At 43.1% G+C, this 23,469-nt stretch overlaps 1 protein-coding gene across 2 annotated transcripts in view; it reads left to right on the top strand.

The window, feature by feature from the left end:
• Positions 1 to 23,469, top strand: part of lrmda (leucine rich melanocyte differentiation associated) — a 260,200-nt gene that overhangs the window by 212,433 nt on the left and 24,298 nt on the right. The window contains exon 6 of one of the 2 annotated variants that reach the window (XM_010869987.5): positions 18,067 to 18,148. In XM_010869987.5, the coding sequence (XP_010868289.1) occupies positions 18,067 to 18,148 (82 nt within the window). Of the gene's footprint in view, positions 1 to 11,208; positions 12,995 to 18,066; positions 18,149 to 23,469 lie in introns of those variants that run through there. The other variant, XM_020047595.3, reaches the window with a different exon arrangement.

Raw genomic sequence — 23,469 nt, 5'->3', positions numbered from 1 at the left:
TGGGCTTCCTCATGATCATTGATGCCCCACAATGTGAGATCTTGCACGGAGCCCCAGACCGAGGGAGATTGACCGTCATCTTGAACTTCCATTTTCTAATAATTGCACCAACAGTTATTGCCTTTTCACCAAGCTGCTTGACTATTGTCCTGTAGCCCATCCCAGCCTTGTGCAGGTCTACAATTTTATCCCTGATGTCCTTACACAGCTCTCTGGTCTTGGCCATTGTGGAGAGGTTGGAGTCTGTTTGATTGAGTGTGTGGACAGGTGTCTTTTATACAGGTAACAAGTTCAAACAGGTGCAGTTAAGTATGTTTAAGACAGAATTCTTACTGGTTGGTAGGTGATCAAATACTTATGTCATGCAATAAAATGCAAATTAATTATTTAAAAATCAGACAATGTGACAATTTTTTTGATTCCGTCTCTCACAGTTGACGTGTACCTATGATAAAAATTACAGACCTCTACATGCTTTGTAAGTAGGAAAACCGGCAAAATGGGCAGTGTATCAAATATTTATTCGCTCCACTGTATATATCTAAGTGGTGTGGGGGACTTTTATATTGAAGGACTAAAATGTCACTAGTGTGGCTAACTTACTGTAGATACTACCCATAGATCGCTGCCCAGCACCATTAGCCTAGGATATCGCTTGTGAAATGGCCTGAGCCAATCAATGCATTACTGCAGTGTAAGTCTCTGCCAGCGGCTAAGCTAAAATGATCTATTAATTAGTTGTAAACTTATTGTCTTGTGAGGTTTTGTATGTTTGGGAGCAGCCTGTAGACACATTGGGTGTTACGGTATTGTTTTGAAATGGCTGTTTGCTGTTGTCCCAGGAAAAACATCACACCGTTAGCAGCAACTTTACTTGCCTACTTCTTTAGCAGCTATCCATTGGTCTGCTGAGCACGAATCGGTGCTGGGATAGTTTCAGGTCTCAAGACGCAGTTGTACCGCAGTTACATCGGTGTCCTCATAGTGAAATCAGCACTGTTTTTATATAACGGTGCAAGCCATGCACGTGATTATGCAATTTTAAAATAAAAACACTACCAGGAACTAGACCCCTAAGACCGGGAGATAGACTGATATGACCAGGATATTAACCAATAAGACCTGGAGATTGACCAATAAGACTGGGAGATTGACTAATAAGACCTGGAGATTGACCAATAAGACCTGGAGGTTGGCCAGTAAGACCTGGAGATTGACCAATAAGACCTGGAGATTGATCAGTTAGACTGGGAGACAGACCAATAAGACTGGGAGAAAGACCAATAAGACCTGGAGAAGGAACAATAAGACCTGGAGAAGGACCAATAAGACCTGGAGATTGACCAATAAGACCTGGAGATTGACCAATAAGACCTGGAGGTTGACCAATGAGGCATGGAGATTGATCAGGAAGACTGGGAGACAGACCAATAAGACTGGGAGAAAGACCAATAAGACTGGGAGAAAGACCAATAAGACCGGGAGAAGGACCAATAAGTCCGGGAGCTAGACCAATGTAATGCTCCATGTAGTTACCTGCTTATTGAAACGCTATTATCAGTCTCTGATACATCTCACTGCAGAGAGAGAATGACAGAGAGAAAAGAGAGCCAGCATCTAATTGCTATGGACCATGGTTGACAGTATATCTTCTGAACAAACCTTTAGAGTCATCATTTGCACAGTATAATGAATAGGTTAATAAAATAAAATACTTTAATTATAGCTTAGTGGGCCGGATTGTTAATGGTGCCATTGCAGCACAATTGAATAATACAGACTCTGGTATCAATTATCTGCAAGTGAACTTGTTTAAATTATATTTTACAGCCCCTTGATAACATTACCGCTAGAGGCAATGTGATGATAGACGGACAAAGGCCATGCACAAATTATCATAAACTATTAGCTTTTTTCCAAAGGGTTTTATGTTAATCTTTTAGTTCTTAAGTACCCAGCAATTAACATATCAGGAGGAGCTGCCTTCCAGCTAGGCTGCAAATTGAAGTGCCTCGATAAAAAACACTCAGATGAAACGCTGAAAGAGAAGGGGCGCTATCTCACTCAAGTGTGTTTGTGTGTGTGTGTGTGTATGTGCCCACTCCTATCCTTGGTGTGAGAGTCTGTGTTTGAGAGAGCGAGAGAGGAGGAGAGTGTGTGAGCGTCTGTGTGATCAAGGATGTATAACAATTCCATTATCTCTCTCGGGCTATGACATGAGATGTCTCTTTCAGACCCATCTTCTTTGTCTACCACTAAAACTCCCCTCTGTAGGGAGGGATATGAACAGTTTTTCCCAGCAACGACCATCAGCCGCTGCATCTGGCTAAGTGCACTGTTTAAACCAGGCTAGCAGCGTGTACACCAAGCTAGCAACGTGTACACCAGGCTAGCAGCGTGTACACCAGGCTAGCAGCGTGTACACCAGGCTAGCAGCGTGTACACCAGGCTAGCAGCGTGTACACCAAGCTAGCAGCGTGTACACCAAGCTAGCAGCGTGTACACCAAGCTAGCAGCGTGTACACCAGGCTAGCAGCGTGTACACCAGGCTAGCAGCGTGTACACCAGGCTAGCAGCGTGTACACCAGGCTAGCAGCGTGTACACCAGGCTAGCAGCGTGTACACCAGGCTAGCAGCGTGTATACCTGGCTAGCAGCGTTTACACCAGTCTAGCAGTAGCTTGATATTGAAATCGGGCCTGTTGCAAAGGGCCTATGGAGAGATATGCTTCATTGTTCGGTCCACACAGTGGTCTGTTACACTGAATGCAAAACGGAATGGGATCCAGTGTGTGAGCGTCTTATAAAGCTAAACAGAATAGCATCCAGCGCGTGAGCGTCTTGAAAAGCTAAACCGAATGCGATCCGGTGTGTGAGTGTCTTGAAAAGCTAAACCAAATTGTATCCACTGTATTCTGCCTTTGGTAGGTCCACTGTGGAGAGAAGGCCCCCAGCATGGCTCCCCAAGGGATCTCTGTCCTGTGTGTAGTGTTGTACTTCTGGACATACCCCTCCAGATCCTGGTTATACGGAGTACCCCTGTGAATATGGAGCTGGTTGGGAGACGATCACAGCCTTCTGATAATGTGTGTTTAAAGGGCTGTATTCACAAAACATCTTAAGGCTAAAAGTAGTTCCTAACGTGCTGATTTAGGAGTAGAAAAATGGGCGTGTCAGTCCTAACTTTAGGACTCCTAAATGTTTGGCCTAAAAGTGTTTCACAAAGCTTTTTACGCTAAAACCTTAAATCAAGAGGACTCCAAAGGCACTAAGAACCAAATCACAAACCACCCTAAAAGGGCTGGTGCCGGCTATCCGCCTCGTAATAGTGTCGACATTTTAGAAACCTTTAGTGATACTGAGCTTTTAAAAAGGTATTGCCATAATCGCGAGGGTTTTATGATCATGGTAGAGCTAGTCAGGGATGCTCTCACTTCACCAACAAACAGAAACAACCCAATAACACCGGAGATCAAGGCTGTGAAAACTCTACGCTACTTGGCCACAGGGAAAATGTGTCTCTGCAGTGCAGACGGACTACATATATCTCAGTCATCTGTCAGTAGAATATTAGATCGAACAATAAATGTGCTCTCCAGACCCCATATCGTCTGACAAATCATCCGGTTTCCTCATTCGCCAACTACAAAGAAACAAAGCCGACTTCATGGCCATAGCTGGACCACCCGGTGCAGTTGGTGCTGGGACACATAATTGCACACATGATTGCAGCATCAAAAGATGAACACGCATTTCTTTATGAGCTGCCAGACATGTACGAGACTGACAGCTGAACATATCTTGACTAGTCAGTATATCAACCTTGGTTTCATGTTTAATCAGTAACACTTAGCCTACATTTTTTGTTTAATATCTTTATTTCAGTATGGCAGCGTTACTCATCGTTCTACACTATTGGCTTGTTTGTGGAACACGACTCCATAGCAACGGGGTCAACCCCACCCTGTCTCTTAGCTTAAGACTCTCCATTCCTTAGTAAAAGTTGGTCTTAACATCTTTGGGAATAGCTTTTAAGAGGGAACTTTTAGTGCTGTTTAGGAGTCCTCCTAGTGGTAAGATACAATGTTTGGTAAATACAGTCCCTAATTGACAAGCTGGCTTTGGGCGTGGCTCTTTTTGTTTCTGACACATAACAGCTGATGCTGTTTACGCTTTGTACTGAGGTACAATGGGAGGATTTATCGAATTTATCTTGTGCGTTTGAAGTATCAAGGCATACAATCCAAATGAAATAGATATGAAAACTAGTCTACTGGGAACTTTCAAGACACGTGAGCTGTTGAAACTACATTACCTATAAAGCCCTTGGATATTGTCTGGTATCTCTCCCACGGTGATGAATGGTTGTGCTGAGGCCTTAATCTGGCACATGTTAAAGAGTCACTGCCCTCCCAGAGTCAGGACTAGCATTGAGATGCCTAGCCAAGCCTGATTTATATTCAATGGCATGGACCAAGAGCCAAGTGCACTATCTGCAAAACAGATGCAGTGGTTGCCCTTGTCCCCAGGACGCATATTTCACCCAGAATGGATATGGTGAACAAGGTCATGTCCTCCTTCTGTTGCTCGCCCAATCCTTCTCTCTCTCTCTTTCATTATATTTTCTGCTCTCTCTGTAGATATATCCCTCTCTCTTTCCCTCGCTCACGCTCCCTCTAGTTCACTCTCACCCACTCTGGATTTCTATCTCTCCAGTCTTTTTCTTTGTCTCTCTCTCCCTCCCTCCCTCTCTCTGTCTGGTTTTTTAATCCCTGTAGATCTATGCTTACCTCTCCTTCTGCCTCAGTCTGGTTTTATCTCTTTTTCTCTGTCTCTTTCTTTCTATGTCTCTCTTACTATTATCCTCCCTTTCTATCATTTCCAGAAAGACAAACCATTTTGATCCCGATAGTGAACGAAAATATTGGAGATGTTAGCCCCCCTGTCTAAATATGAACAATGGCCAGGGGGTGGAGAGGAGGGCCAGAGGACTGCTTCAACAGTAAGGCCAAAATCCTGATGAACACTCCGCCGTCAAACTGCATTCCTTTCTGTCAGCCCTCAGAACTTATGGGCCCAGATTACAAAGCTACCGATATAATAAATTACTGTGATGGACAGAATTATGCCCAGTGCTTCCTGCACTCCCCAATGACGCACACTGGCTTAGCTCGGCCTGACAAACAGTGTGATTTAGCACTGAGGCTGGGGGAGGGGAGGCACATTCACAGGCCTCACACTGGCCCTCAGCCTGGTGGAGAAAACCCTGTCTTAATTCACCAACAAACGTGTGGCCATTAAAAAGGAAGGAAAAAGTTATGGCAGATCATAAATACTCTAAGATTTATTATCTACCAACGAAGTGCACAGGTCCAGACAGAGGAGGAGAGGGAACGGGATTGTTTGACAGAGCGTTGTCAAGGAGAAAGAGAAAGGGGACAAACAATGTCTCTTGCCCTTTCTCTGTCTCTGTCTTTTGCTCTCTCTCTCCCTCTCTCTCTCTCTCACACACGTTTTTTTTTTCTTTTTTTCTCTCTGAGACACACTGTTAACTTTGACCAGGGATATATCCAAGCTCATCTCCACTTCTGTTGCATAGAAACAGATGTCTGCTCTGCTCTCAACATGTGACAGACAGAAAGAGATAAACAGGGAGAAAAGCAAAGAGAGGGGAGAAAGAGAAGAGAGAGCTGGCATGTTACACACTCATTTATCTCAGTGAGAGACAGATTAAAGACAGAGTGAAACAAAGTTCCACTGGCTTAATCAGCCGACAGCCTGCTAGGGTATACATGATAAATCAGACTACGGCTAGGCCTGGCTAGGGAGGAGAGGGAGAACTCCTCTGCTCTGGCTTAGATGAGAAAGTGACGGCAATGGAGAGAGAGAGAAGGAGACAGAGAAAGAGAGAACGCCTCTGCTCTGGGCTACAGAAAAGAGAGAAGGAGAGAGAGAGAGAGAGAGAGAGAGAGAGAACGCCTCTGCTCAGGTCTAAAGAGAGAGGAAGAGAGTAGGAGACGGAGAAAGAACAGAGCCACCATGAGATTAAACAGAGTATACAATGTTACGTAACAGTGGGTCTGTACTGGACTCATATGGCCTATAATGGTGTATACCGCCTATAGATGGGACAAAGATAAATAAAGTGTTTCATGTAAAAGTTACACCGATAAAACTAAAGTAATCCTCACAGCCTTAACAACCGATCGTGCTGTAGCTACCATCTGTTGATGAGCCACTCAACATTGTTATTGTACGTGTCAGAGGAGAAATGATAGTTTGTTATAACACAACAGCTACGGCTGCCATCGAGCATAAACAGGAAAAAACGACTGGAGTGTCCTGGGTTTCCCCCTCCCTGCTCGTCTCTCTGTCAACCCCCCCCCCCCGATCTGTCAGTCGTACTCTCCGTCTCCGTCACTTCCTCTCTCCCCTCTCTCCCAACATATATAGAAATACATATTCATCTCTGTCCTCCCCTGTAGGTGAATGTCCATCCTTGTTCCCTGGTGCACTGCCTCTTTGCGGGCTGGAAATAAGGGTTAACCCCTAACCCAGGTCTGAACCAGGAAGTTGAAGCCGGGAGGGTGTAGTGTAGTGTAGATATCCTATGTGTCACTAGTTCAGCGTGGGGTCACAGCTGGGCCTCTCAGAGCATGATTACACCGGCTGATTTATCTGCTGAGGAGCCCAAACACAGATAAATCTCTGCTGGGGTTCATCTCCACTGCAGCCCCGCGCTGGGCTCTAGGCCCCCCCCCCCCCCTCCCCCCAACAGACCGTCTGATAAACGACCCCAAGCTGAATAAATACTCTCCAAGCACTACATGAATTATACATTTAGATCACCTGCATGCACTCTTGGACTCTTAAATGTGTTTTATTCAAAAATATCTTTAAACATTTTCATTAAATAAAAAGGCCAAGGTGTCGCGTGATCTTCTCGATTTCCCCGCATTCCTGGCTGATTGTCCTCGTCCCTGAGTTGTCAGTGCGTGACTCGGAAGAGAGTCAGACGTTTGTGGACATGTTTAGCTGGGGATAAAATGCTAGCTTTAGGTACATCTGTGGCTGGTTAGCTGGTCTGGTACCGGGACTCCTGTGTTGTATTGGCCTGTCTGTCTGTTTGTCTTTATGACAGAGTTTAAAATCATTCATTAAACTGACCCCCCCCCCCCCCAGCGGTTAATTCACTTACTGGATCATTGCCCCGGCTCACCAGAGCATCCCCCTCCCGGTCTTGATTCTAGACACGATCACAAGTGCATTTTTAACCTAATTAATTGGCGGTTTTCCTGTTGACAACAAATGTACGCGGTAATAATTGGCTGGGAATAGGTGCCGCGCGGAGGGAAGGAGATATGAGTCACGTGGCGGGGCTGGGGTAGTCAGTGATACACCAGCTGTATCATCCACCGGCACGGCCCTGCCTCCCGCTCTCTCAGACCCCGGCAGTTTGCTCAGTCAAGATTATATATACCCACGATCCATTGCCTGCCTCACAGGCGCTCATGGAGGTCTATGATAACAAAGACTTTGTGATTTATGGCCTGCTGTGAAAGCAGAACTTGATGAGATTAAACAATTTCATAGCACAAGTGTTTCTCCACGAGGGCCTTCTGATTTGTGGTAGTGGGGCGGACAGTAAATCACCTTATATATCTGAAAGCATGCTCAGCAAAGCAGCACAATTACTGGTCCAGACAGCTACTTTTTATTTTTTATTTTTCCCTGGGTTTGTCTCTTTTATTCTCTGCCTGTCATGCAGACACTCACCTTCATAAGTCCTTCTGCAGGGAGGGAGGGATGGAATGAAGGAGGAAGAGAGGCAGGGAATGAGGATGGAGAGGAGGGGAGGGGAGGGGAGGAAAAGGCAGTACAGGCCCCACCACTATCTCTCCCTTGCAGCTTTAAAAAAAAAGAAAATGTAAAAAAAAAAAAAACAACAGCAATATGACACAGCCCTCATTGCTCCATAACAACATGGCCACTCCAGAATACAGGACTATATTTCATGCATTGTCATTGGGCCTCACTGGTCTGTCCATGCTGCCTCCCTTCCTCTCGTCTGCCCATGGGCCTGCACGTCCGTCTGTTTGTCTGTCTAGGAGATTAATAGACTAGGCATGTTGTAATTAAGCGCTCTTGGGCACTGTATTTTCTCTGGGCCATAAAAGATGACATGGGCGAATGAGGTCTGCCTGTCCGAACCTGGAAGAGGAAGAGGAGGGTGTGTGTAGCTCGTCGGGCTCTGAGTTATGACATGTTGTGGAGATGACAATGTTATCATTGCAGCCTGAAAGCTAACAGATGCAGGAGAAATGGCTTCGGGAAAGCCATTCTGAATTGGGCCAACAAACCTGGCCGATGGAAAAGGGAAAAAAAAGAAAATGCATGATTGTTTTTGTTCTGTTATTGTCGGTTGTTCCAGTGAACATAAATTAATTCTGGATTAGGTTGGTGTTTAGATAATGTACACATTGTCTGTACATGATACGGAATGTGTGTTTAAGTAGATGTTCATATTGGTCCTGACTGAGTGTGTGTTCATGAAGGTATACAGGGTCTGTATTTTACCCATGTGTGCAATTCTGTGCTCTAGGCCTACAGTCTGTCTTTTAAGGTTATGTGTGTGTGTGTGAGTGTGTGTGTGTCTATTCTGAAAGTGTGTGTCTGTGTCCTTGGGTGTACATGCGAGGAGCGCATCTGTCGGCATCATCTCACATCTTTCCAGAAAACATAGAGATCTCATTATTTCAACATCTCCGATGTTTTCTCTCTCTCCCTTTTCTCTTTCTTACTCCATACGCCCCGAGTCAAAATTAGTTTTCATTCCCTCTGTGATCTCCTCGACTGAAGCCCTTCTTAAAGTTTAGAAAATAGCAGTGTTCATAGACCAGGGCCTGACTGAGACATACTTCACACAGCCACATTTCTGACTTAAGCATTGCTAAGTAACCTTCACATTTCACTTGTGTGAAGAGCTAATTTCCTTTAAGTTCCGCATGTCACATTTTTTTTCCCTCTGACACTCCTTTAGCTGGGTCGTCTTCAAATGTCTCCCGCCGTTTAATTGCATAGGAAACATTCCAGACAAGGCTGTGTGACAGGCCCGCTCCCCGACTCTTCAATTATTTAACATCCTACCCATCTACACAGCCAGGCAGGCAGCACACATACTGCTGGAAAACAGTTGTGACAATAGCTACAGCCCCTAATCGGAACAGAAAGCCTCATGACATGTCAGACGCCTGACACTTGCATGTGTGTGCGCGGGTGCATGTGAGTATGTGCGCGTGTGCTTGCGTGCGTGCGTGTGTGTGTGTTTTGGAGTAGAAAGGGATGGATGGAGTGAAAATGTCAAGTGATTAAAGACATTTCTTTTACATCAACACGCTAGAGAGAAAATTGCATTTTGTGGACATTCAACGCTATGGTCAAAGGTTTACATTGCATCGTTCCATAGCATACAGTCATGGCCGCCTATAACATTATTCATTCATTTTGGATCTCTGTATCTCATTCACACATCTACAGAATATCCAACAGCATAACAAACAGGGAATCTAGTACAACCTTGCATCAGTGACTTCTATAGATTAAGACAGAAACAGGCCTAACTGCTGTAGATTATCTGACCACTACTGGATGCAAACCTTGGATTGAGAATGTTCCGTCCAATGACAGGCTTTGGAGATTAAGAGAATTCTATTTAAATACACTCACAAAAGTACATTTTTTAATTTTTTTGGAATGAGATCTACTTTTAAAAAGTTAAACATATTTTAAAAAGAAATTAACATAACATTAAACATATAAGCTACAAATTTTGGGGGGCATCTTTCCAACCGGCACATTTGTATGTCACTTAACTTTCTACTACAGTAGGTCTTTATTGTACAAGATAGAATACTGCACTATGTTTTCTGTCAATATACACTGGCAAATTAGACTGTAAATAAACTACTGTAAAGGCAAATTAACTATACAGGCAAATAAACTACTGTAACTCAGAGGGGCCTGTAAAAAATGGGAGTCCCAAATATGGTGTCTAATCCCCTTGAAAGAAATAGGTAAATCATCTTTATACATTCATATACATTTCAACTCACTTCAACTGAGTTCAGCTTCCCAGATGTTGAGCAAACTCACAATCCTATTCAGTTGATTACCTTACAATGTTGAATCTACTTTTTTATATATATATATATATATATATTTTTACACATTACTTGTAAAAAAAACAAATTACACGTTACTAAATATATTCCTATAGATTGGTTTCAAAACAGCGCCCCTATTACTCCTCCATGGATTTAACAACACTAAAATGTTAATCATATATTTTGTAATATCCTGTACAGCTTTAATGGTTATGGACGTGGTAGATGGTATACAGATTCAGAGTCAAACCAGCAGTAGAAAGGTCATAGCCTACCTAGCCAAATAAGAAACAACCCGAGGCGTGTACTAAGCCTGAGTTCACTTCACATTCCACATGTTTCTGCTTGAAATTACCCTTGCTCGTTCTGAGAGGCATTCAAATGAAAAGGTCGGACTGAGCGGCTTTTTAAAATTCAACACTAAAAACAAACCTAGACCAATTAGCATCTAAGGGGTGGCGATACGGGCTATTAACTTGTGTTGAGACGACCTTTCCTTGTTTAACACTGTGTTTGGGCGGGTGTTCGTGGGTGTGTGCGCGCGTGTGTATTTGCGTGTTTGGATGCGGGTCTTTGTGTGTTATGCTTACCGCCGAGCGGCGAGTTGGGATGTAGGGTCATAGGTTATTTTACCCCGGCCATTTGGCTGCTAGCGGCTGATAACGCCACCTGGACCCCGGAGGTCAGTTTGGGGCTACGAAGGTTTGGTTCAGAATGCTCTGTCACCTGAGAGGTCCTGCACATTTGTTTTGTTGATAACTAGTAGATATATTTAAAGTAAGATGTTATTGAAGATGGTGGACATTTTGTACTGAATCCGACACCACATGCCCCACCAAGCCAGTGTCACTGGGCTTTGAATTGAGAAAGGAATATAGTTTTTTTTACTCATATGTCAATACGTTTTTGGCCTGTTTTCAGTGTAGTTTGAATGCTTTAAGACAATATTTGTGACTGCTTAAGAAACATTTTGTTAATAAATTGCAAAAACTAATGACTGGTGAACTCTTTTGACAGCCATACTGAGAACATATTGTCTTTTACAGCAACAACTTGTCTGCTCCATGAAAAACAAAGAGTCCAAAGAGTTACTGCTCCTGTGATCAGTGATCATATGATTCATTTACTCTAAGCCAGTTCATTGGAGTAGAACTGGTGAATCATTAAAGAAACCCTCCAACAAAGTTTATCCTGCTGTGTGTGTGTGTGTGTGTGTGTGTGTGTGTGTGTGTGTGTGTGTGTGTGTGTGTGTGTGTGTGTGTGCATTTGTGTGTAACACCCACCAAATTGTAATACCAATGTTCTGGCACGCTCGCCTCAAATGTCGTCGTCCCCCCCCCCACTGCTAATAAACCAGAATTATTACATGCTACACAACACCATACACCATTATACAACACCATATTTAAACAAATGTGTTTTTGCCAACACACATGAAAAAATGTTATTGAGGTAAACAGTATGAAAGTGTTTTTTTTTAAAAGTACTTTCTTATTTTAGTTCTGGTTGCTACTGTTCTGAACTATGGCATATTTTCCTCATACTAATGCAAAATGTTGTCCTTAAACCAAACATTTTGAAGTTTTGACTTTGTTTAGTTTTTAGACACTCGTATTTGTGGAAAACATGCACTCAAATGGTTACAGGCTCTTAACTCGACATCTTAAACATTGTTCTGTGATTCCTAGTAGTCTTGCTACTTTTGACATTTGATCTGGAGATTTAACTTTGAACAAGATCATTTTCTTGTTATCTAAATTAGAACATTGTGTCTGTTTGCCGTAGTTAACATTCTCTTATTTTATTGTTAGTCAATGTCTCTGCCTGGTTTTCTATTGAATGTTTTGCACATTTGTGTTTTTATGTTCATAACCCCTAACATCAGAGCCACGATGCACAAAATGACATTAAAGTATTATGAAAAATGTGTCAGGCAAGCATTAAATGTTGACTCAAATAAATGTACAACTTCTGTCGCCTCTGATCCTTGAAATCATCAGAAAGCAGTGCAAATGCTTAAAGGAGGGGGAAAAAAGTTTCATGCTCACACACAAGATAAATATTTTTGATATAGACCCAAAGAGAAAACATTTCAAAAGACATTTTTATACATGTCTTTTGCGAGAGCGCAAACAGCAGAAATGGTGTCAAGAGAAAACAAAACAGAAAGCTTGTTTCTTCTAACAATTGCTTTAAGCTACAAAAACCTCCTTGAGTCCCTAGCCGCCCCTCACTGTCAGTTATCTCCTTCCCCTTCTCCCTCCCCCCTCCGCTCAGTCTCTCTTTCTCTCATTTATACCCTCTTTCCCCCTTCTATCTATCTAACTGTCTTCCTCCACTCTCCCCGCCACTTCTCCCTCCCCACTCTTCAGGTCCCAGTCCTCCGTCCTACTGTGTACTCCATGGGTCCTGATAGGTTGTGGTCTGATGCTTAGCAACAGCATTCCTGTGTCCTAAGTAGCAGTAAGCCACTGGCTGAACCCTTTGATGTGGCTGTCAGGACCTATTTATTTCCTTTTAGCACTTTGTCTGCTTGTCCAGATGGAGAGGGAGATAAAAAGAGCTGGTGTTTACACCGCTAGCTTTACTCGCCCTGATTAGATTGTATTGCTGGTCAGTCTTAAGGAGGGAGGTTGAGATGAGGTAAATGGGGAGGGGAAGGGGGTAGGCAGGGAGGTACGCGGGGAGGTGGCGGCTGGGTGGGATCGGCCCTGCAGGACATGACCCGCCGTCCAGAGGTCTAAGTCTCTGTTGACACCCTGGTACACTTGGGAAGATGTATACCTTGCAAAAGATCTAACCATAATCCCCATTAAACATGTGACACTGATGTCTTTACCTTGATCAGAGGGAATTAAACCCGAATGCATATGGTACACGCCTTCAACCTAGTCTCCACAGGGCCCAGACTCAGGGCTCTCACGGTGTTGCGTCTGAGGTGTGTTCACCCCTGGAAATGTCCGCCCGTTCAGCGGCTGCCTGTTCCTTCTCTCTCCCTTCTGCCTTTCTCTGTTTTCTCATGGCGATCCGTTCGAAGTGATAATCATTATTGCCTGAGGCTTGGTTTATCAGCGTACATTCATATGAAACAACACAAGGGAGAAGACAGACAGTGCTGGTGTGATGTATAATCCTGTATAGGAGTCATCTTTCATTATGACATTCAACAGAGCTTTCTCTGTCTCCCTCCCTCCCTCCCTCGCTCTCCCGCTCTCTCACTCGCTCTCTCACCCAGTGAGTAAAGCATCTACGTACTCTGTCCTCCGTTTCGGAACCATTATCAGGCAGACTTCTTCCTCCTTCCGAGCCAGCCTGCAAATGTGTTCCGTATTCTCCTAAGCTGTGTTGATAAATCCCACGGAACAGAGACTACAGCGATGTGGAGACTCAGCATACGCCTCTGGCCCGGCAAATTAAAACAATGCTTGGCTCGACCACCGTTCTACTGGTGGACAATGCAGAGAGAGGGAGGCTCAGGAGGAGAAGAGGGAGAGCGTAAAAAAAGGAGACTCTTAAATAGATGACACCGCAGCCCCCCCCTCTGCCCAGTGCAGGAACAACTGCAGGGGAGACAGAGGGAAAGGAGCGTCGAGAGAAGAGTAATAGATTTTGTTGGGGGAACAGAGAGAGGGAGAGAGAGAGAGGGAGAGAGAGGGTATCATTATTTGTAGTCCACGGTGTCTCCAAGTATATTTTGAACATTAAGTATGTTTGCTTTTAGCGGCCCTCAGTATTGATGTGATCATAGGCCCTCCTTAATCCATCAGCGTCTCATTTCTTTGAAGCTTTTTTAATCTGAATAAACAGCATTTTATTATTACGGTTTGCCGTAGGCCAGTGAAGGCACACTTTTAAAGTAGCTAACAGGGACTATTTGACTTCACATCTTTTCCAATTCATTTCCCAATGTAGATGAAGACAGCTGTCTGGTCATCACAGTCAATGTCTTTAGCGTCTGTGGCAATTGTGCAGTGACCATACTAAATGAATGAGTCCAGTGGACCTAGGAGCCTGGCTGGGCTTTATAGTATGTTTGTGTGAAATGTTAAGGGTTCTGATCAAAGACGAGGCCTGGTTCGCCAGCCTCTTTAAACAGGCAGATGGCGGGAGGAAGTGGGAGAGGAATATAAAGATGGAATCGGTGAAAGGAGATACGCAGAGTGAATGGATGGGATTGAAGACGCTGACAACAGCTGGGTTTCAGATCCAGTCCTCCCGTACGGTTGGTTTCACAGGGACCACCATAATCCGAGGCCAAGCAGCTTTCTCATCCCCAGGTTGGGACTAAAATGAACAGAGGATAGGCTGAAGTGGAGGTTGATTGAGGAGGGACAAGTGGCTGATTAACGCTGTATGGGTGGATGAGGGGGGAATGGGGGCAGTGTTTGATCCGTTGGCGTGGCATGGGGTGGTAGGGAAGGAGGAGAGGGTGTAGAGACAGGGGGGTCAAGGCCAAAGCTCTGATGTTGATAGCGGGCCTCTTGTTGGGTGCAACGCTTGATTGACACTCCCTGTCAACCGGTTAGGAGGGACGACTCCGGGAACCTGTTAGGGGGTATGACCGTGGGACATTTTCACCCAATTCAACCACCCCCCCCCACACACACACACACACACACACACACACACACCTCCTCCCCCTTCAATCTGTGTGTGGTGCCTTGTGAAAACGTGGCCGGTGGGAAGATGAATTGTGGACAAGCAGAACGATTAAGCGGGCCTTTGTGGGGCCAGGGAGTCTGTGATCTCTCAGGCAGGACAGGAAATGAACCAGGCCGACAGGTCGCTCAGGGCGCCCATTCTGTCCATAGAATTAAAACTGGTTAGAACGGACGATCAGATTCATCCACTCCCATTCAAATCAGTGGTAAAGTTTTTATCGGTTGTAATACTATAATGTGTTGCGATATTCTACCTATTGTCCCTGCCCTGTGTTAGCTCTGCCATCGCATGGCTAAAGCATGGACTAAGTATTGAGAAACCAAAGATCCAACTAACTGTACCTTTATGCTAGGATTGTCTTACAAAATACTGTGAAAGTCAAAAGCAGTTCCTGAAATGCACAAATTACCCTTTAAAAAATCGACCCATTCATAAAATATTTTTATTTTAAACAAGAAGTCGTGTATTATTTTAAACCAGAAGTCGTGTATTATTTTAAACAAGAAGTTGTGTATTATTTTAAACCAGAAGTCATGTTTCATCTATTATCCGTTACTTCAATTAATGGTTTCACCTGCAATTCCATCAATACTGGTTATAAAACACCCCGGAGTAAAAACTTCCTCACCTCAGTTTGATAACTTTAAAAAAGGAGCTGGCCTAGATGACCTGAAACATGCTTGCTAATGTATTGTATCATCTAGTAAATCAATTCAACAGGTCTTTAAACAGCTGGTGAAAAACGTTTTGTATGGAAATGGACTTAAATGAATGATCTTCAAAAAGATCAAAACTATGTAAACCAAAATAACTTGAGGCGTCTATCAGTAGTCTGTCGATTTTGTTAATATAAGAAATCTGAATTTCTTTGACTCTGTAAAGGAGATCCGTAAAGGTGATCGTCAAAGCTCAGTGTCGGTCACCAACTTTTCTCCATGTTAATAAATGAATGGCCTCTAATTAGTCAGAATACAGTCTTCTGTTAGTCAGTCTGTCCTCTGTTCAGGTACACCCAAATCTCTAAGATTTAAAAATGTTAATCACAGTCCTTTGTCATGCTGTTTGGTACATTGAAGAATAAATTAATGCAGTTGTTGAGACAATACTTTAATGTGTTCATTGTTTGAAATATATTTGAGGATAGATTCTGAATTTTTATTTGAAGGAATAGAAGAAGAGAAAACATTGTTAATAATAAGCTTGGCATACACTACAAAGTAAATGTAAGAAAGCCTTCCATTCAATAAAATATTTTTAGGAAATAGAAATATCACAATGTGGAGATTTTATAGATATTTAGTTGTACTATTGCAGTCATTTCGATTAACTTTAGACCTATGTAGTTGTACAGTACAAATTGTTGAGGATGTTTTGAACGCTATATAATTTAATCTGATAACACTCAGACGCTTAGATAATATACAGAGAGTTATTTTACCCTGTAAATAGTGATCTGTATTTACCTTCCAAAAGATATAGCATTTCTGAAATACCAACTAAGCTAAACCCCACCCAAAACAACAAGACATTTTGTGGAGTTTTATGATTTACCTATCTACCAGTAAGTAAATACATCCAGATTTTCTTGATATAATAAGTTCCAGATTATTTGTCTTCCATTAATATGAGACTAGTGTTGACCAGCCCGAGCCGGCATCTGTACTTATATGTCCTTCAGAGATCTTATCTGAAAGGACTTTATGTGACCATTTTAAATGTATACCTCTTTTCTTGCCTATGAAGAATTTGCTTTCATTTAGTGTGGTCCACTGTTCTCCTTTGTCAAGGTTGTGTATGGAGGCTGTATACTCTCTGGAGAAACAACAACACAGAGAAATAACAGCACTAAACCATCTCAAATATGTATGTGTCACTGGTGCTCTTCCATGATTAAACGCCTGGTGAATACCTTCCTGCCGTAGAGGAGAGTATTTCTGCAAAGGCATCAGATCGTAACTTGTCATGATGAACTGCCTGTTGAAACACCTCGAAGTCCAGGGAACAGAAGACAAATGAAACACAGTGTGTTTGGGTCCTTGAAAGTTCACCGAAACTCTTTTGGTCACCAACTCTTTCGCTCTGTTGAGGAACACTCTTTAAATATTGTGATTTGTTTTGTAGTTCTGGAAAATCCTAGATCCTATTCAACACAGTGTATTAAACACATACTGTATACTCACATGTTGTCCCTGGGGTAAAGAACTGAATACTCAGAAATCAGAGGGTGAAACTGATTGAGGGATCTGAAACCGGAAGGCCAGAAGCAGAGAACATGGGTGAGTCAAAGTGGTGGTGTCATGCCACCTGTTGGTGTGTGTTCATACAGCAGTAGCAGTGTGTTAGACAGGGCCAAAGTTAGAGCAGGGCCCTCCTAAAGGTCCATATTAGCTTGTTGAACAGTTCTGAAGTGACTTGCTGTTTTTAAGGTTTCCATTACAAACGGACATAAACAAGTCCATGTCAGACACTGCTGGCTTCAAGCTGCTCTCTAATCAGGCTACATATTCCTCAAAGGTATCCCATTTAAAAAAGGCGTTTTTGCTTGGGATTTAATCATTGTCATGTACTCAGAACATCCAGTTCAAATTTAATTTAAATAACAATGGATATACCAAACAATTTTTTTAAAATATATTTTTGAAATATGGGAACTTGGGAAAGATTCAAACAGATTTTATGGGCCTACCTAAGAGTTGTTTAGTAACGCTTATTTTACCAGATATATTCAGTACTCTTCTACACTATTGACCTATGAAAAGCTTGCTGTGGAGAAGAGAAAAATAACACTGTCATGTCAGAAAATGTTGGGGATCCCTGTCCAGGGGGTTTTCATAGTGAATGGCATCTGCCCTTTGTTTGACCCCTACTGCAGGTCATGACTCAATAGTCATGAGGTCTTCCACTTATAGACCCCCCTTTAACAGGCCGGGAGGGAAGGAGAACAACCATCAAAGCCAGGGTCGTAGCTCCTACCTCTCCACAACAAAGTAATGAAACCAGCCCTGGCCCAGTGAGCTCCTTCCTTCCATCTGCCATAAAACAGGAATGGACCTCAAACATTTCCTGTCCCGCTTCAATATAATTTATGGCACTCAGAAAATCATTTATTAAAATGAAATCCCTCTACCCCACTCTGTTTCTGCATGTCTCTCTGTATCCCTTTCTCTGAATTTCTTTGATTGCTAAGATAGTGTTTTTGTCTGTACTCCAAGCATGATAGTAAAGTGTGTTTTCTTCCTCAGACCACTGGTGACCCCAGATCTGAGGGCTCCATGCCTTACACCCCTCTACCCAGGGGCTCCAGAGACGGCAAGAATCACAAAGGTAAATATCCCTGTTTTATGATCCTCCTAGTCCTCACTCACATTGGAGATCGGACCGATTGAGATGATAATATTACAAATTCTCATCTCCTTATATCACCTTTGCATTCTGAGAATAGGCCACTACTTGTCAGGCTTATCAGAAAATGAAATGGTTGATACATTATTTTTTAGGACATCTTCAAAGTCAGTGTAGTGCCTATTATCTTTGCGTTCATTGGGGAAGCTCTTTGGCTTAAAACAGTTTCTATGTTTGTTTTTAAAATTGTTGATTAAAGTGAGTGAGAGAATATTAGTCTTATATTTGTGAGTAATTGATGAATGCTGAATAGTAAACATATAATCCAAGTTAAAAGTATTGATTTTAATGTGTGTGTGTGTGAGAGTATTGTACTGTCCTTGATCTGTTGATGCTAGTCATTGATTAAGCCTTATACACCTTCATAGAGTATAGATCAAACACATTTTCCCATCATCAAATACTTTTTTATTTTAAAAGTAGCCTCAGTGTCAGCAGGTAAGTACATAAATTATATCAGAGAGGCATTTATTGTACAGTTGCCAATAATGTAAGTTTCATACATTTTTAAATATGTCAGTATACTGTAAAAGATTGTTTCATATATCCTACCCTACTGGTGAAAATAATGACTGTATTCTATATTATATTATTATATTCTGTTATTGTATTCTTCCAGTGTTTCCAAATTCTGTGGTACCCTCCTCACTGTGCTAGAAGTCTTAGCTTGCTGCAGTCTGGGTGTCAGTGTTTGAGCCTGCCTGGCCAGGGTTGTAGGAGATAGAAAAGGTGACCAGTTCTTTGTGTCTGTAGTAATGTTGTGTGAGTGGCCCTGAGGCCATTGTACTGGACCTCACAGTAGGGTAGCAGCTTTTTGCTTGAGACATTCATCATGCTCTTTGTCTCCCCAATGCAAAACACTGATCATGTGATGCAAAGATGCCATGGCGTGCCAGCTGAAGAGTTCAACATTAAGCACCACACGCGCACACACACACGTACATAGAAGCATACATCTATGCCCAGTTCCAAGGACATAGATATTTCACAGCGACTGACCAGGAGGTTTTCATGTTATTGGCAAAGGGACAATGTGTTCCTTTGGGACTTGGGAGCCATTTTAATCCAGCGAGACACTGTGCTCTGTCAACATCAGACCGGCCAGGGAACAGTCCATTAAAAGGTGAAGGGATCTGACATGAGAGATATGCCTCACTCCCTCTTAGAACTGGTGTGGCCCCAGTCATCATTCATTATGTTTATGATGCTAGCGCTGGAGCCTTAGATAACACAGCCCTCATCTTCAACCTTCACCTTCTCATTGCACCTCCCACCTCAGTCTGCCACGGCAGCCCACTGATTTCTCTGAGCTTTTTAAACATACTCTATTTGGTTAATGTGACGTAGCCATCATTATAGCCCTGTGTATTTGTAACTTGTGCCTTTGCTGTGAAGTGAGGATGTTTGAACAGAAGCCATAATATACTCTAAAATGTAGAGGTTCCTGAGAGTTCCTTCAAAGATTCTTTCAATTTACACTTTGTTTAAAAACATAATTTGAACGGATAAACAGTTTCCCCCGGAGTATTTTTTTTGGATTGATTCTGAAAATGGTACACATTAATGTTTGGCTTTAAGTATAATATATGTCACATTATTATTAAATAATGGTGATCAAGTTCATCATCTCTTTGAATAAATTGCCAAATTTGTGATAGAGCATTACTCCTATTTAGCTGTGGGTCTTGTGAACTGTGGTTCAGGGGTGTCTCTCTGTGTTAGCCCCTACATGGCCCTAGTTGTTGGGATGTGGCCCCCTGTATCTCTCCTTCTACTGATGTCACCTGTATAGGGGCCCCAGAGCCCAGGTGCCACCACTAATTACTGCAGTCTGGAGCTCTGTGGACAGGGCCATCGCTGGCAGGTCAGAGCCAGGGGAGAGAGGGGTGGAGAGTGGGGATACGGCTCCCGAAAGAGACCCTGCCTGTGGGTGGCTGTGGAGAGGAGTCAGCGTGGACAAGACAAGTGCAGAGGAGACAAGGAGAGCAGGGGGTGGAGTGAGGGGGATGGTGGGGGGAAAGGAGAGGGAGAGGAGGACGATATAGAAAGATTAACCCTGGGACACGCTATAGTGGATTATAGGGGTTGAGTGAGCAAAGGAGAGAGCAAGCAAGCTATTGACTTAGAACAAGAGGAGAGAAAAGAAAGGGTAGCGTGTCTTGGAACATGCCTGGGTGAGTTACCAGAGTCTATGGAAGCTCGGAAACAGTCACTGGTAAAAGATATTGTCAGCTGTGAATTTGAGCTCTCTGGCTGGCTAGCAGATTAAAATAGCTCTTCATGTGGAAACCTCACGTAAGGAGCAGAGCACTGTTTCAAAACTACATTCACCATCAGAGTACTAGGCACTTACAGTACAGATTTGATAGGTCTTGGAATAATGGGGACTAATGGGGACACAATGGAACAAATAACAAAAATGTGAGCGCATGAAATGGAGAATTCTACTCTGCTAAAACCTGACCAACATAATCTGTGATGATTGAACAAAAACATGTCATTATCCGTCCTTATCGTGTTCTCAGAGACTGTTTACCAGTAGTCTTTTTTGTAGATACATTAGATCTGTGGGCGTAAAACATGGACAACAACAAGCACTTTTGATGCTTCAAAATTGATAGATCTATTTCTGTTCAGTACTTTACAGTTGAAATATACTTTTTTTTCTTCCTGTTAAACGTTCTGATTCTCTTTCTCAGGCATCAGACCCTGCTCTTTAATGAATCAGACTGTTTGATATGGTCCATCCTTCACCAGTGACAGGCCTAAATGAATGTGATCTCCATGCATGCACGGCTAAGTAAACAGAGAAGAAACAAAGAGAAATGCCATGAGGCCTAGCTTAATGCTCTTATTCTGGGACTGCTTCCAGCTGCTTAGTATGTATGTATTTTAAATGGTGCACAACTGCTATTAAAACCCCTGGAGGAAATCAGGCCTTCAAAGCCTTCAAACCTCCTAACATATTTTGACATAAACACGCACACTCACACACACACACATGCCTTCGCCTAACAATTCACTTTGATTATATAATGGGGCAATCTGTGGACCAACAGCTCTTAATACACACACGCGCACACACATACACCACATGCGCGCACAGCACGTAACGTCCATACCCACGCCACCATCAATATAACATGGGTCTTCCAAACTAAGAGTTAAGTGTTTTACAGTCGAGGCACAACACATAAACAAACATCTGGAAGCGTTCAGAGCAGAGCAGCAAAGCCATTAGGGGTAGATTTGGGTTTTGCCAAAACAGGGAAATTATGAGGAATGGGCTGTCAGGCTGCGCTGGAGAGACAGGGGAGAGGCCAGATGACAGAGCTGTGGGCGATAAGTACTGAGGGAGGTGGAGGGAGATGGAGGGGGGAGTTCAGAGTTGGAGGGGGAGACGGGGAGTTGGAGGGAGGGAGAGAGAAAGAGTTAGAGGGAGAGGCAGGTGGAGGGTGAGGTGGAAAGGGGGGAGGGGGAGAGAGAAGAGTGAGGGGAAATCGAGAGAGGGAGGTTGTGTGGTTGCATGTGTGGTGGATGAGAAGTACTGTCACTGGATAACAGCATCTGCTAAATGACTCAAATGGAATGTAAACATTTAAAAGAGATCCACCTGCTGGTAGCTATCCCTCCGTACCTTCTTTATCAGACAGCTGGATGGGACGGATCGCTAATGCTTGATAAACTGATATTGTTGAGAAAGGATTAGTCATTACGAAGCGGTGCCCGGGGACGACATGGCTGTTTTTGCTAATGTTGTTGCCGGATAGGTGGCTTATGGCACCAGGCTATGATTTAAATACTAGACTAATTCCAGGATGACGACGTGTCACTAGCTAACATTGTCATAAACCCGGACTTAGTTTGAATGGGAATAGACTGTCATGAAGTCTATTTAGCACTAAATGTACTTTAAAATGAGCTCACTCAAGGTTTGTCCTATGTTAGTTACACTGTGTGGTAAAGTCATTTATACAACAATCCTGTTCATCTCCATCGTCAACCTGCCTTCCCAGCAACCACAGAAATAAATCACTAACTTTCTTTTTGATGTTCATTTCACAGCCTTAAGCAAATCTACCTTTCAAAAAAAAAATAAACATCCCTCAGTCAATGATATTCCCTTTATCTTTGGCGTAGCCTTGATCCATTTCTCTGAGTATGGTAATGTTTGCCATGAGCCTCCAGTGAGAGAAGACAGAGCACTTCTGGCAGGCCCTACTCGAGGTTCAGTACGTGCTCTCTAAGACGTTTCCCTGCATTTAATAATGACTGTAGCAGGACCATTTCTCCCCTGACAAACATCATTCTGAAACACAAAGACCATCGCTGGCTGCTGAAGCTGTTTTTCACATAAGAGTTAGAAGGTATGAGAAATATGGAAAGAGCATAGAGAGTCCTCCTTGCTACAATAACCTGTTCCTATGCTTACAGTAACTGGACACAATCGCAGTGGAGAGCTTGATTTCAGGCTTTAGAGCAGGGCTTTCTCCAACCCTGTTCCTGGAGATCTATCCATCTGTAGGGTTTACCTCCCTCCCCAGTCATAACTAAGTCATAACTTTACAAAACATAATTGTTAGAATCAAGTGTGTTAGAATTGGGTTGGAATTGAAACCTACAGAACGAGAAATGGTTAGTTTTCTATGGAAAAGGGTGAAAACATACCGTTGTGGTTTTCCAGAAATAGGGTTATAGTAAAAGGCACGCCGGATGGTAGCTGCCTAGGTGAGGAAAGGCCTGCCTTACAGTCTGATGTCAGGGTTTTCTATGCAGTATCCGAGAAGCCCTAAGAGCTGTGTGCGATGAACTGCCTAAGTTCCATGAATAGGTACACATGTCTTCAGCACGTGCCACATTTTCTGTTTGGTTGTGACTGCTCATACCAAGTAGCTAATAAAAAAATCGAATAGCGCTCTGAGATCCTGCAAAATATGGACTATCACAAAATGACATGTAACTGGATAATGCATATGAAGATTGGCAAGCAGAGTTATCTGCAAATTGCTATCAGGTTTCTTCTATGGATTACATAGTCTGAAGCATTCTGACAGCACAAATACATGTGGCTTTAATTCCCCGCTAGGAGTTCATAAAAGGCTCTCCCACAGGTACTAGTCAACAGTCCAACTGTTACATCCTTTCACATGTTTGCCAGGTTGTGCAGATGATGTGCTAAGCAACAGTTTATAATGAATATGTTTTGGGGTTTTCTGCCATAAAGATATCAACATGGGAGCGTA

This window comes from Esox lucius, chromosome 6, assembly GCF_011004845.1.
Source record: "Esox lucius isolate fEsoLuc1 chromosome 6, fEsoLuc1.pri, whole genome shotgun sequence".
NCBI classification, from domain to species: domain Eukaryota; kingdom Metazoa; phylum Chordata; class Actinopteri; order Esociformes; family Esocidae; genus Esox; species Esox lucius.
The sequence above is the reverse complement of the archived record's forward strand: the minus strand, read 5'-3'. Positions and strand labels throughout refer to the sequence as shown.